Source organism: Oncorhynchus kisutch, linkage group LG27 (assembly GCF_002021735.2).
Source record: "Oncorhynchus kisutch isolate 150728-3 linkage group LG27, Okis_V2, whole genome shotgun sequence".
NCBI lineage: Eukaryota > Metazoa > Chordata > Actinopteri > Salmoniformes > Salmonidae > Oncorhynchus > Oncorhynchus kisutch.
In genome coordinates this window covers 3,504,433-3,520,450 of record NC_034200.2, presented here as the reverse complement: position 1 = coordinate 3,520,450, position 16,018 = coordinate 3,504,433, and the positions used below count along the sequence as shown (strand labels likewise).

The 16,018-nt window shown below is 40.9% G+C and overlaps 1 protein-coding gene across 6 annotated transcripts in view; it reads left to right on the top strand.

The window, feature by feature from the left end:
* Positions 1–16,018, top strand: part of LOC109871994 (transcriptional repressor p66-alpha-like) — a 62,222-nt gene that overhangs the window by 38,747 nt on the left and 7,457 nt on the right. For 4 of the 6 annotated variants that reach the window (XM_031806979.1, XM_020463055.2, XM_031806982.1 and 1 more), the window contains one exon: positions 106–300. In XM_031806979.1, the coding sequence (XP_031662839.1) occupies positions 106–300 (195 nt within the window). The remainder of the gene's footprint in view (positions 1–105; positions 301–16,018) is intronic. The other 2 variants (XM_031806981.1, XM_031806980.1) reach the window with 1 other exon arrangement.

Genomic DNA, 16,018 nt, shown 5'->3' with positions numbered 1-16,018 from the left:
CTCTCTTCTATATGCCCTCTCTCTGTCCAATGTTGGCCCTCTTTATCCCTGCCCTGTCCCTCTTCTCCTCCTCGGTCCAATCTCACCCCTGACCCCCTTTTGTAGCCAATTGCTGTGTCTCCTCAGCAGATCCAGTCTCTCCGGCAGCAGCAACAGCAACAACTGTCAGGGTCTGGCTCTGGAGGCTCTGGCCCCCCTCCCCTGCTGCTGGCCTCCAGGGCCAACGTACCCGGCACCCAGGCCCAGAGAGGCCTCATCAGGGTGGGAAACAATACCAGCCTGCTGGTCAACATCTCACAGGTGGGGCAGGGCTCAAATTTTTTTTATTGATTCAAATGCAGCCTATATGAATTCTAGCTACTTCTGAAGCACATGTTGTGACCCTGTAAAGACATTTGTTTATCAGAAAAACCTAAAATGTTGATATAAATACCTGCGATTCAAATTAAAAAGTAATTTGTGGAATATTAGGTTTCTACATGATTTAAAAGCACTATTTTTCTAAAATTGTACACTGCCTCTTTTAAGAGCATCACATTAGTGATGATAATAATAACAACTAGATGGTTTTTTCCATTTAATAAAAAATTGTGACTTCCTTCAGTATTTTTGTGGCAGTGGATAGAATAGCCTGAACGTGTGAAAATTGCTTTGGTGTCTCCAGCTTGAACAGTTCAAGAGTTAGGAAAGGGAAAGAGGGATACCTAGTCAGTTGACCAACTGAATGCATTCAACCGAAATGTGTCTTCCGCATTTAATCCAACCCCTCTGAATCGGAGAGGCCTTAATCTACTGTTGGTGGGACATTTTTATGCTAATTTATACAGTTATAGTTGATTAATGTTTTAAATAATTTGAAGTTAGGATAGCCAGAACATGTGCAAGTTGGTTTGGTGTATCTAGCTTGAACGGTTCAAGAGTTACTGTTGGTATGTTGCTTTATGCTAATTTATGCAAATGTCTATGTAGATAGTTGATAAAGATTCTAAAGAACTTGAAGTTTGCATAGCCTGAATGTTTTGAAGTTGGTCTTGTAGCTTCATTGGCCAAGGAGCAGAACCATTTGTAGTCCTATGTGTTTATGCACATAAATGGTTATAGTTCCAAAAGTATATATAAACTCTGCAAAAGAAGAAACGTCCTCTCACTGTCAACTGCGTTTATTCTCTGCAAACTTAACATGTGTAAGTATTTGTATGAACATAACAAGATTCAACAACTGAGACATAAACTGAACAAGTTCCACAGACATGTGACTAACAGAAATGGAATAATGTGTCCCTGAACAAAGGGGGGGTCAAAATCAAAAGTAACAGTCAGTATCTGGTGTGGCCACCAGCTGCGTTAAGTACTGCAGTGCATCTCATGGACTGCACCAGATTTGCCAGTTCTTGCTGTGAGATGTTACCCCACTCTTCCATCAAGGCACCTGCAAGTTCCCGGACATTTCTGGGGGGAATGGCCCTAGCCCTCAAACTCCGATCCAACTGTTCCCAGACGTGGTCAATGGGATTGAGATCCGGGCTCTTCGCTGGCCATGGCAGAACACTGACATTCCTGTCTTGCAGGAAATCACGCACAGAACGAGCAGTATGGCTGGTGGCACTGTCATGCTGGAGGGTCATGTCAGGATGAGCCTGCAGGAAGGGTACCACATGAGGGAGGAGGATGTCTTCCCTGTAACACACAGCGTTGAGATTGCCTGCAATGACAACAAGCTCAGTCCGATGATGCTGTGACACACCGCCCCAGACCATGATGGACCCTCCACCTCCAAATCGATGTAACACTCATTCCTTTGACGATAAACGCAAATCCGACCATCAACCATGGTGAGACAAAACCACGACTCGTCAGTGAAGAGCACTTTTTGCCAGTCCTGTCTGGTCCAGCGACAGTGGGTTTGTGCCCATAGGCGACGTTGTTGCCGGTGATGTCTAGTGAGGACCTGCCTTGCAACAGGCCTACAACGGGCCTCTCTCAGCCCATTGCGGACAGTCTGAGCACTGATGGCGGGATTGTGCATTCCTGGTGTAACTCGGGCAATTGTAGTTGCCATCTTGTACCTGTTCCGCAGGTGTGATGTTCGGATGTACCAATCCTGTGCAGGTGTTGTTACACGTGGTCTGCCACTGCGAGGACCATCAGCTGTCCTTTCTGTCTCCCTGTAGCGCTGTCTTGGGCATCTCACAGTACGGACATTTCAATTTATTGCCCTGGCCACATCTGCAGTCCTCATGCCTCCTTGCAGCATGCCTAACAGGCTGACCACACCGCTCGCGTCGAGTACGCGTTGCAAAATAAATGTAGAAATCCATGTTATTCAATTATTGCAACCACACTGCTTGCGCGCGTCAACGAGCGTCTGCGTTGCCAAGGGCTAAAATAGAAATCAGTTCTATTTCTGACGCAGATCGCGCTGCAAGTCCTGCCTCTCCCATCTCCTCATTGGTTTATAGAAGCAGGTACCCATCTCCTCATTGGTTATACCCACGTGGGTGACTGAAAGACGAACGAGGTCAGTGACGGTAATGGACCTAATTTATGAAAGTTACCAATCGCAATATAAATTCAAGAGAAGAAAAAGCCTGGAAGGAAGAGAGATGACTAGAAACAATTTGATTGACTGTTTTATGAGTGATTTAATTGGCGGAGTAGAGGACCTTGTACATTACAGGTAAAATAACAGCTCAATGTTTATATCCCAGGACAAATTAGCTAGCAACAGCAAGCTAGCTAAATTGGACAAATTAGCTAGCAAGTGCAAGCTCACTAGTTAAATTGTTAGACATGTTTAATGCTTTTTGACCTGTCCCCAAATTAATATAATATATATATATTTTCTTGAATTTTACCCCCTTTTCTCCCCAATTTCGTGGTATCCAATTGTTAGTAGTTACTATCTTATCTCATCGCTACAACTCCCGTACGGGCTCGGGAGAGACGAAGGTCGAAAGCCATGCGTCCTCCGAAACACAACCCAACCAAGCCGCACTGCTTCTTAACACAGCGCGCATCCAACCCGGAAGCCAGCTGCACCAATGTGTCGGAGGAAACACCGTGCACCTGGCGACCTGGTTATCATTCACTGTGCCCGGCCCGCCACAGGAGTCGCTGGTGTGCGATGAGACAAGAATATCCCTACCGGCCAAACCCTGCCTAACCCGGACGACGCTAGGCCAATTGTGCGTCGCCCCACGGACCTCCCAGTCGCGGCCGGCTGCGACAGAGCCTGGGCGCGAACCCAGAGTCTCTGGTGGCACAGCTAGCACTGCGATGCAGTGCCCTAGACCATTGCACCACCCGGGAGGCCAAAAAATTTATATAATTAATATAAATTAATATAATTGGTTCAGACTTTGTTTTGATATTTTAACCTGCGTGTTGTGATCGCGTTTGGTGTGGGGGGGACAAAAACATTTATGCCTAATGGCGCTCGCGCGTAGCTGGTTTGGGTTCCGTGTAAGGCACGTTCACGCAGGGACCCTGGGCATCTTTCTTTTGGTGATTTTCAGAGTCAGTAGAAAGGCCTCTTTAGTGTCCTATGTTTTCATAACTGTGACCTTAATTGCCTACCGCCTGTAAGCTGTGAGTGTCTTAACAACCGTTCCACAGGTGCATGTTCATTAATTGTTTGTGGTTCATTGACCAAGCTTGGAAAACGGTGTTTAAACCCTTTACAATGAAGATCTGTGAAGTTATTTACGAATTATCTTTGAAAGACAGGGATGTTTCTTTTTTTGCTGAGTTCATCAAAAATCTTTTGACAAGCAATCTAAGTAGCATCTGTATTAACATCTCAATGTTGGTTTGGAGTTGATAGCTATGATGGTGAAAGAGGAGAGGACTAGAATTTGTGATTTTTGTTTTTACATTCTAGTCTATGGCCCTTTTGTGCCATTGAAATGCATTGGTATCCATAACAATGGCTCTGTTTGTGCTGCTCAATGACGAGACATGAGAGTACTGTTAACTGGCGTTAGCTAGCAAGTTTTCATCAGGCTAAACACTGACAAACAGCTGTAACTTTTGATTGGTAGAAAATATTTATGTTCTGATTCCAGATTTGAATAGCAGTGAAGTAGAACAAGATGCATATATTTTTGTCTAATTTGTTCGGAAAGTGATCAAATGTCCGTTTTTTTTTATATATATAAAAGGTTAGAGGAAATGTAATTTACCTGGTTAGTAAAACAGCTATATGATATATTTTTGTTACAATTTTAGATTTGAATAGAAGAGAATTAGAGGAAGATTTCCAATGCCTTTTGTCCAACTTGTTGGGAAAGTGGTCAAAGTCCTGATTTGTGTCCAAATTTACATTATTGCATTCACAGCGAAAGTAATGTTGGAAGTCATGATGTCACAATGGAAGCTTTAGAATATTGAAGAAATCCCATAAGAGTGGATTAAGTTTTTAGTAGTTTAATAAGTATAGATGTTATCAAAAAGTTGTGTGCAAGCACACTATTCCAGACAGGTCTGTACGTTTTAAAGTTTGAATGGCGTTTCTAATTTAAACGGCATAAGAGGAGTAGTGATCCTAACAATAATAATAATAATAACTACATGGTAATTGTACATGAAGTACAATTGGTGGGACATGCTTTAACTCTTTTAAAAGTGTTTTTGTGGTAATGGAAGAAAGTTTAAGTGTTTTAGTTAAGCCAAGCAGTCAGATATTGTCAAAGTTAAATGTAGTAAATTGGTAATTGGTCTGATTACTTTGATAGACCACACTATCAACTGTATTACTTTGGATTGGGGGGCAGTTCAATCACAAAAATGTCTAAACTACTGTTGTTGTGTGTGAAAACTGAAAGATATTCTGTCAGAAGATGGGAATAAAAAGCAGGATCATGTGGACAGCACTCTTGGGAAAGCAAAATAACTCAATCATTCATGCTGTGGGTTTCAGAGAAATAGATGCACAATTTACGTTTTGTAAAACGTTCAGTTTGATTTTAGTTGAATGATAATGTAATGATTAGAAAGTTGTAGGCTATTATTTGGGAAATATGATGGGGCATCTAGAGATGACAGCTCTTTAAAACTTCTCATGGCTTAGATCCCGCTAACAGGATCGATATGACAACAGCCAGTGAAAGTGCAGGGCGCCAAATTCAAAACAACAGAAATCTCAGTGCTAGTAAATGACACTCAACCTGTCTTCATCATAAGGGAGGTTTCTGAGTCAAAGGTGAACAAGATGATTAGCTCACTAAAGAACTCTAAAGCCAAAGATGTGTTTGGGCTGGACCTTTCTTTAAAAACTACAAAGAGTCACTCATTGGCCACATTACTAAGGTCACCAACACATCTATTGGTCTCGGAGTGTTTCCAAGGGTATGGAAGTCGGCCATAATAACGGCCATCTTTAAATCGGGCGACCCTGCTGATGTGAGTAACTACATTAGTATACTACCTGTGGTGTTAAAGGTTGTTGAAAAGTGTGTAGCAGAACAACTGATTGCCCACCTCAAAAACAGCCCTTTCACATTACACTCCATGCAGTTTGGCTTCAGAGCGAAACACTGCACAGAAACGGCCAACTGCTTTCTTCTGGACAATGTGAAGTCCAAGATGGACAAAGGGGGCGTTGTTGGGGCTGTGTTTCTGGACTTAAGGAAGGCTTTTGATACTGTTAACCATGAGATTCTCATCACATAATTGTCCAAGTTCAACTTTTCCCCCGATGCCTTGAGATGGATGAAATCATACCTTGAAGGCAGAACTCAGTGTGTCAGAGTGAGCAATCAGCTGTCGCCCACTCTTATCATCATACTTGATTCCAACCTCTGTTTTAAAAAGCATGTGAAAAAGGTCATTCAGATAACCTAATTCAACTAGGCTAATTTCCGATTTATACGAAATTGTTTGACTACAGAGGTAACAAAACTGTACTTCAAATCTATGATACTCCCCCACATGACATACTGCTTGACTAGTTGGGCCCAAGCTTGCTGTACAACATTAAAACCTATTCAGTCCGTCTACAAGCAGGCTCTCAAAGTGCTTGATAGGAAGCCCAATAGCCATCATCACTGTTACATCCTCAGAAAGCATGAGCTCCTGAGTTGGGAAAATCTTGTGCAATACACCGACGCATGTCTTGTATTCAAGATCCTAAATGGCCTGGCGCCCCCTCCACTCAGTATTTTTGTTAAACAGTAAACCCAAACATATGGCAGCAGATCCACAAGGTCTGCCATGAGAGGTGACTGTATAGTTCCCTTCAGGAAAAGCAACTTTAGTAAATCCGTTTTCTCTGTGAGAGCTTCCCATGTCTGGAATACACTGCCATCAGACACACATAACTGCACCACATATCACACTTTCACAAAATGCTTGAAGACATGGCTAAAGGTCAATCCGATTTGTGAACATAATGCCATGCGGTGTATAGCCGCTTTCCATGTCTGTTGTCTGTAACTTGTGTGGTGTGGAAACACTTTGTTGCTTTTATGAATTTTGTCTTGCTGCTTTTTATTCTGTCTGTATGCTACGTCTTGCTTGTCCTATGTTGCTCTGTGTGTGCTCACTGCTCAATGATGGTCTATATTGTAATTGTTTTTAATAACCTGCTCAGGGACTGCAGTTGAAAATTAGCTGGCTGGCTAAAACCGTCACTTTTACTGAAACGTTGATTAATGTGCAGTCCCTGTAAAAATTAAATGCATGGAACTTTAGATAAATGCAACCGCTGTGTCAGATTTTTAAAAAGCCTTACGGAGAAAGCACACCATGCAATAGAGTACAGTGCTCAGAGACCAAAACAAGCCATACAGATATCCGCCATGTTGTGGTGTCAACAGAAGTCAGAAATAGCATTATAAATATTCACTTACCTTTGATGATCTTCATCAGAATGCACTCCCAGGAATCCCAGTTCCACAATAAATGTTTGATTTGTTCGAAAAAGTCCATCATTTAGGTCCAAATACCTCCTTTTTGTTTGCGCATACAGTACACAACCCAAACTCACGAGGCGCAGGCAAGTCCAGGCGAAAAGTCATATTACAGTTCGTAGAAACATGTCAAACGAAGTATAGAATCAATCCTTAGGATGTTTTTATCATCAATCTTCAATAATGTTTCAACCGGAGTATTCCTTTGTCTGTAGAAATGCAATGGAACGCAGGTCGCTCTCACGTGAGAGCGCATGATCAGCTCACGCCACTCTGGCAGACCCCTGACTCAATCAGCTCTCATCCCCCCCTCCTTCACAGTAGAAGCCTCAAACAAGGTTCTAAAGACTGTTGACATCTAGTGGAAGCCTTAGGAAGTGCAATATGACCCCATAGACACTGTATTTTTGCCTGCCATGTGAGTTCTGTTATACTTACAGACATCATTCAAACAGTTTTAGAAACTTCAGAGTGTTTTCTATCAAAATATGCTAATAATATGCATATATTAGCAACTGGACCTGAGTAGCAGGCAGTTTACTCTTGGGCATCTTATTCATCCAAGCTACTCAATACTGCCCCCAGCCATAAGAAGTTAAAAGTGTTTTTTTTTGTGGTAGTTGAAGAACTATGTAGAATAGTTTTTTATGTAGATCTACAGAACTACAGCTAGTTATCAATCTAATAAATAACCTCTTTAAGCTAACAGTGATTTACAGTGGCTTGCGAAAGTATTCACCCCCCTTGGCATTTTTCCTGTTTTGTTGCCTTACAACCTGGAATTAAAATAGATTTTTGGGAGGTTTGTATCATTTGATTTACACAACATGCCAACCACTTTCAAGATGCAAAATATGTTTTATTGTGAACTAACAAGAACTTGAGCATGCATAACTATTCACCCCCCCCCCCAAAGTCAATACTTTGTATAGACACCTTTTGCAGCAAATACAGCTGCAAGTCTCTTGGGGTATGTTTCTATAAGCTTACCACATCTAGCCACTGGGATTTTTGCCCATTCTTCAAGGCAAAACTGCTCCAGCTCTTTCAAGTTGGATGGATTCCGCTGGTGTACAGCAATCATTAAGTCATACTACAGATTCTCAATTGGATTGAGGTCTGGACTTTGACTAGGCCATTCCAATACATTTAAATGTTTCCCCTTAAACCACTTGAGTGTTGCTTCAGCAGTATGCTTAGGGCCATTGTCCTGCTGGAAGGTGAACCTCTGTCCCCGTCTCAAATCTCTTGAAGACTGAAACAGGTTTCCCTCAAGAATTTCCCTATATTTAGTGCCATCTATCATTCCTTCAATTCTGACCAGTTTCTCAGTCCCTGTCGATGGAAAAACATCCCCACAGCATGATGCTGCCTCCACCATGCTTCAATGTGGGGTGGTGTTCTCGGGGTGATGAGAGGTGTTGGGTTTGTGCTAGACATTTTCTTTCAAGGCCAAAAAGCTACATTTGAGTCTCATCTGACCAGAGTACCTTCTTCCATATGCTTGGGGAGTGTCCCACATGCCTTTTGGCGAACACCAGCTTATTTTTTTCTATAAGCAATGGCTTCTTCTCTGGCCACTCTTCCGTAAAGCCCAGCTCTTTAAGGTGGTCATTGGACAGATACTCCAATCTCCGCTGTGGAGCTTTGTAGCTCCTTCAGGGTTATTGTTGGTCTCTTTGTTGCCTCTCTGATTAATGCCCTCCTTGCCTGGTCTGTGAGTTTTGGTGGGCGGCCCTCTTGGCAGGTTTGTTGTGGTGCCATATTCTTTCAATTTTTTAACAACGGATTCAGTGGTGCTCCGCTGGATGTTCAAAGTTTCTGATATTTTTTTATAACCCAACCCTGATCTCTACTTCTCCACAACTTTGTCCATGACCTGTTTGGAGAGCTCCTTGGTCTTCATGGTCCGCTTGCTTGGTGGTGTCCCTTGCTTAGTGGTGTTGCAGACTCTGGGGCCTTTCAGAACCAGTTGAAGTTGGAAGTTTACATACACTTAGGTTGGAGTCAATAAAACTCATTTTTCAACCACTCCACATATTTCTTGTTAACAAACTATAGTTTTGGCAAGTCGGTTAGGACATCTACTTTGTGCATGACACAATTTTTCCAGCAATTGTTTACTGACAGATTATTTCACTTATAATTCACTGTATCACAATTCCAGTGGGTCAGAAGTTTACATACACTAAGTTGACTGTGCCTTTTAAACAGCTTGGAAAATTCCAGAAAAGGATGTCATTGCTTTAGAAGCTTCTGATAGGCTAATTGACATAATTTGAGTCAATTGGAGGTGTACCTGTGGATGTATTTCAAGGTCTATCTTCAAACTCAGTGCCTCTTTGCTTGACATGGGAAATTCAAATAAATCAGCCAAGATATCAGAAAAAATAATTGTAGACCTCCACAAGTCAGGTTCTTCCTTGGGAGCAATTTCCAAATGCCTGAAGGTACCATGTTCATCTGAACAAACAATAGTACGCAAGTATTAACACCATGGGACCACGCAGCTGTCATACCGCTCAGGAAGGAGATGCGTTCTGTCTCCTAGAGATGAACATACTTTGGTGCGTAAAGTGCAAATCAATCCCAGAACAACAGCAAGGACCTTGTACCTGCTTCCTCCAGCATCTTCACAAGGTATCTATATCCACAGTAAAACAAGTCCTATATCTCGACATAACCTGAAAGGCCGCTCAGCAAGGAAGAAGCCACTGCTCCAAACCACCATAAAAAAGCCAGACTATGGTTTGCAACTGCACATGGGGACAAAGATGGTACTTTTTGGAGAAATGTCCTCTGGTCTGATGAAACAAAAATAGAACTGTTTGGCCATAATGCCCATCGTTATGTTTGGAGGAAAAAGGGGGAGGCTTGCAACCCGAAGAATACCATCCCAACTGTGAAGCACGGGAGTGGCAGCATCATGTCATGTGGGTGCTTTGCTGCAGGAGGGACTGGTGCACTTCACAAAATATATGGTACGATGAAGAATGAAAATTATGTGGATATATTGAAACAACATCTCAAGATGTCAGTCAGGAAGTTAAAGATTGGTCGCAAATGGGTCTTCCAAAATGGACAATGACCCCAAGTATACTTCCAAAGTTGTGGGAAAATGGCTTCAGGACAACAAAGTCAAGGTATTGGAGTGGCCATCGCAGGACAACAAATCCCTAACCTCAAAAATCTGTGGGCAGAACTGAAAAAGCGTGGGTGAGCAAGGAGGCCTACAAACCTGACTCAGTTACACCAGCTCTGTCAGGAGGAATGGGCAAGAATTCACCCAGCTTATTGTGGGAAGCTTGTGGAAGGCTACCCAAAATGTTTGACCCAAGTTAAACAATTTAAAGGCAATGCTACCAAATACTAATTGACTGTATGTAAACTTCTGACCCACTGGGAATGTGATGAAAGAAATAAAAGCTGAAATAATTCATTCTCTCTACTATTATACTGACCTAAGACAGGGAATTTTTACTAGGATTAAATGTCAGGAATTGTGAAAAACTGAGTGAAAAACTGAGTTTAAATATATTTGGTTAAGGTCATTAGTTTTGTATTTGTGATCAGTAGTTGTGTGGTCAGTAGTTGCGGTTGATAGCTGTGGTCCGTCGTTTTGGTAAGTAGGTGTTTGGTTCAGTAGTTGTGGTCAGTTTTGTGGCCAGTAGTAATTGTGTGGTCAGTAGTTGTGTGGTTGTGGTCAGTAGTTGTGTGGTCAGTAATTGTGGTGATTAGATGTGGGGTCAGTGGTAGCATGTTTGTGGTCAGTAATTGTGTGGTTGTGGTAAGTAGTTTTGGTTAATAGTTTTGTGGTTCAGTAGTTGTGTGGTCAGTGGTTTTGGTCAGTAGTTGTGTGGAAGTGGTCAGTAGTAGTTGTGTGGTTGTGGTCAGTGGTTGTGTGGTCAGTAGTTGTGGTGATTAGATGTGTGGTCAGTAGTTGTGGTGATTAGATGTGTGGTCAGTAGTAGTGTGTTTGTGGTCAGTAGTAGTGTGTTTGTGGTCAGTAGTAGTGTGTTTGTGGTCAGTAGTTGTGTGGTTGTGGTCAGTAGTAGTGTGTTTGTGGTCAGTAGTTGTGTGTTTGTGGTTAGTAGTTGTGTGGTTGTGGTTAGTAGTTGTGTGTTTGTGGTTAGTAGTTGTGTGGTTGTGGTTAGTAGTTGTGCGGTTGTGTGGTTGTGGTCAGTAGTTGTGTGTTTGGTCAGTAGTTGTGTGTTTGGTCAGTAGTTGTGTGTTTGGTCAGTAGTTGTGTGTTTGTGGTCAGTAGTTGTGTGTTTGTGGTCAGTAGGTGTGTGTTTGTGGTCAGTAAGTGTGTGGTTGTGGTCAGTGGTTGTGTGGTTGTGGTTAGTAGTTGTGTGGTTGTGGTCAGTAGTTGTGTGTTTGTGGTCAGTAGTTGTGTGGTTGTGGTCAGTAGTTGTGTGGTTGTGGTCAGTGGTTGTGGTCAGTAGTAGTGTGTTTGTGGTCAGTAGTTGTGTGGTTGTGGTCAGTAGTTGTGTGGTTGTGGTCAGTAGTTGTGTGTTTGTGGTCAGTAGTTGTGTGGTTGTGGTCAGTAGTTGTGTGGTTGTGGTCAGTGGTTGTGGTCAGTAGTTGTGTGGTTGTGGTCAGTAGTTGTGTGGTTGTGGTCAGTGGTTGTGGTCAGTAGTTGTGTGGTTGTGGTCAGTAGTTGTGTGGTTGTGGTCAGTGGTTGTGGTTAGTGGTTGTGTGGTTGTGGTTAGTGGTTGTGTGGTTGTGGTCAGTAGTTGTGTGTTTGTGGTCAGTAGTTGTGTGGTTGTGGTCAGTAGTTGTGTGGTTGTGGTCAGTGGTTGTGGTCAGTAGTTGTGTGGTTGTGGTTAGTGGTTGTGTGTTTGTGGTCAGTAGTTGTGTGTTTGTGGTCAGTAGTTGTGTGGTTGTGGTCAGTAGTTGTGTGTTTGTGGTCAGTAGTTGTGTGGTTGTGGTCAGTAGTTGTGTGGTTGTGGTCAGTGGTTGTGGTCAGTAGTTGTGTGGTTGTGGTTAGTGGTTGTGTGTTTGTGGTCAGTAGTTGTGTGTTTGTGGTCAGTAGTTGTGTGGTTGTGGTCAGTAGTTGTGTGGTTGTGGTCAGTGGTTGTGGTTAGTAGTTGTTGTGAGAGGTTATTTATTAGATAGATAGAATTATAGCTAGTTATCAGTAGGTCTACATACAAACCTATTCTACATAGTTCTTCAACTAACACAAAAATACTTTTAAAGAGCTTTCATCACTAGATGCACCATCATATTTCTCTCCCCAAATAATAACCTAAAACGTTCTAATCATTACATCATCATTCAACTAAAATCAAACTTAATTTACACTGAACGCTTTACAAAAGTGTATCGTGCATCTATTTATCTGAAACCCACAGCATGAATATGATTCAGTTGCTTTGCTTTCCTAAGGGTGTTGTCCACATCGTGCCTTTATTGCCATCTTCTGACAGAAGATCACTTTGTCTTTCTTCTTTCAATTGTTGTTTAGACATTTTTGTGATCTAACTGCCCCACAATTCAAAGTTAGACTACTTTCTCAAACGTTCTATCAAAGTAATCAGACCAATTATTTTACCTTGACTATATTAAACTGCTTTGCTTTAAATATTGAAGTAAAACTTTTTAAACTCCATAACGTAAAATGTTATAGAGGACTAAAGTACTGATGACGTGCCAGGTGCCACTTTTGTTCTTGAAAGTTCAATATCTTGAAAACTTGACTTCTGACATGCAAAACATTTTAGAACTGTATCAGTGGACTAATGGGGGGAAAATACAAACATTTTAGAACTGTATCAGTGGACTAATGGGGGGAAAATACAAACATTTTAGAACTGTATCAGTGGACTAATGGGGGGAAAATACAAACATTTTAGAACTGTATCAGTGGACTAATGGGGGGGAAAATACAAACATTTTAGAACTGTATCAGTGGACTAATGGGGGGAAAATACAAACATTTTAGAACTGTATCAGTGGACTAATGGGGGGAAAATACAAACATTTTAGAACTGTATCAGTGGACTAATGGGGGGAAAATACAAACATTTTAGAACTGTATCAGTGGACTAATGGGGGGAAAATACAAACATTTTAGAACTGTATCAGTGGACTAATGGGGGGAAAATACAAACATTTTAGAACTGTATCAGTGGACTAATGGGGGGAAAATACAAACATTTTAGAACTGTATCAGTGGACTAATGGGGGGAAAATACAAACATTTTAGAACTGTATCAGTGGACTAATGGGGGGAAAATACAAACATTTTAGAACTGTATCAGTGGACTAATGGGGGGAAAATACAAACATTTTAGAACTGTATCAGTGGACTAATGGGGGGAAAATACAAACATTTTAGAACTGTATCAGTGGACTAATGGGGGGAAAATACAAACATTTTAGAACTGTATCAGTGGACTAATGGGGGGAAAATACAAACATTTTAGAACTGTATCAGTGGACTAATGGGGGGAAAATACAAACATTTTAGAACTGTATCAGTGGACTAATGGGGGGAAAATACAAACATTTTAGAACTGTATCAGTGGACTAATGGGGGGAAAATACAAACATTTTAGAACTGTATCAGTGGACTAATGGGGGGAAAATACAAACATTTTAGGACTGTATCAGTGGACTAATGGGGGGAAAATACAAACATTTTAGAACTGTATCAGTGGACTAATGGGGGGAAAATACAAACATTTTAGAACTGTATCAGTGGACTAATGGGGGGAAAATACAAACATTTTTGAACTGTATCAGTGGACTAATGGGGGGAAAATACAAACATTTTAGAACTGTATCAGTGGACTAATGGGGAGAAAATACAAACATTTTAGAACTGTATCAGTGGACTAATGGGGGGAAAATACAAACATTTTAGAACTGTATCAGTGGACTAATGGGGGGAAAATACAAACATTTTAGAACTGTATCAGTGGACTAATGGGGGGAAAATACAAACATTTTAGAACTGTATCAGTGGACTAATGGGGGGAAAATACAAACATTTTAGAACTGTATCAGTGGACTAATGGGGGGAAAATACAAACATTTTAGAACTGTATCAGTGGACTAATGGGGGGAAAATACAAACATTTTAGAACTGTATCAGTGGACTAATGGGGGGAAAATACAAACATTTTAGAACTGTATCAGTGGACTAATGGGGGGAAAATACAAACATTTTAGAACTGTATCAGTGGACTAATGGGGGGAAAATACAAACATTTTAGAACTGTATCAGTGGACTAATGGGGGAAAATACAAACATTTTAGAACTGTATCAGTGGACTAATGGGGGGAAAATACAAACATTTTAGAACTGTATCAGTGGACTAATGGGGGGAAAATACAAACATTTTAGAACTGTATCAGTGGACTAATGGGGAGAAAATACAAACATTTTAGAACTGTATCAGTGGACTAATGGGGGGAAAATACAAACATTTTAGAACTGTATCAGTGGACTAATGGGGGGAAAATACAAACATTTTAGAACTGTATCAGTGGACTAATGGGGGGAAAATACAAACATTTTAGAACTGTATCAGTGGACTAATGGGGGGAAAATACAAACATTTTAGAACTGTATCAGTGGACTAATGGGGGGAAAATACAAACATTTTAGAACTGTATCAGTGGACTAATGGGGGGAAAATACAAACATTTTAGAACTGTATCAGTGGACTAATGGGGGGAAAATACAAACATTTTAGAACTGTATCAGTGGACTAATGGGGGGAAAATACAAACATTTTAGAACTGTATCAGTGGACTAATGGGGGGAAAATACAAACATTTTAGGACTGTATCAGTGGACTAATGGGGGAAAATACAAACATTTTAGAACTGTATCAGTGGACTAATGGGGGAAAATACAAACATTTTAGAACTGTATCAGTGGACTAATGGGGGGAAAATACAAACATTTTAGAACTGTATCAGTGGACTAATGGGGGGAAAATACAAACATTTTAGAACTGTATCAGTGGACTAATGGGGGGAAAATACAAACATTTTAGAACTGTATCAGTGGACTAATGGGGGGAAAATACAAACATTTTAGAACTGTATCAGTGGACTAATGGGGGGAAAATACAAACATTTTAGAACTGTATCAGTGGACTAATGGGGGGAAAATACAAACATTTTAGAACTGTATCAGTGGACTAATGGGGGGAAAATACAAACATTTTAGAACTGTATCAGTGGACTAATGGGGGGAAAATACAAACATTTTAGGACTGTATCAGTGGACTAATGGGGGGAAAATACAAACATTTTAGAACTGTATCAGTGGACTAATGGGGGGAAAATACAAACATTTTAGAACTGTATCAGTGGACTAATGGGGGGAAAATACAAACATTTTTGAACTGTATCAGTGGACTAATGGGGGGAAAATACAAACATTTTAGAACTGTATCAGTGGACTAATGGGGAGAAAATACAAACATTTTAGAACTGTATCAGTGGACTAATGGGGGGAAAATACAAACATTTTAGAACTGTATCAGTGGACTAATGGGGGGAAAATACAAACATTTTAGAACTGTATCAGTGGACTAATGGGGGGAAAATACAAACATTTTAGAACTGTATCAGTGGACTAATGGGGGGAAAATACAAACATTTTAGAACTGTATCAGTGGACTAATGGGGGGAAAATACAAACATTTTAGAACTGTATCAGTGGACTAATGGGGGGAAAATACAAACATTTTAGAACTGTATCAGTGGACTAATGGGGGGAAAATACAAACATTTTAGAACTGTATCAGTGGACTAATGGGGGGAAAATACAAACATTTTAGAACTGTATCAGTGGACTAATGGGGGGAAAATACAAACATTTTAGAACTGTATCAGTGGACTAATGGGGGAAAATACAAACATTTTAGAACTGTATCAGTGGACTAATGGGGGGAAAATACAAACATTTTAGAACTGTATCAGTGGACTAATGGGGGGAAAATACAAACATTTTAGAACTGTATCAGTGGACTAATGGGGAGAAAATACAAACATTTTAGAACTGTATCAGTGGACTAATGGGGGGAAAATACAAACATTTTAGAACTGTATCAGTGGACTAATGGGGGGAAAATACAAACATTTTA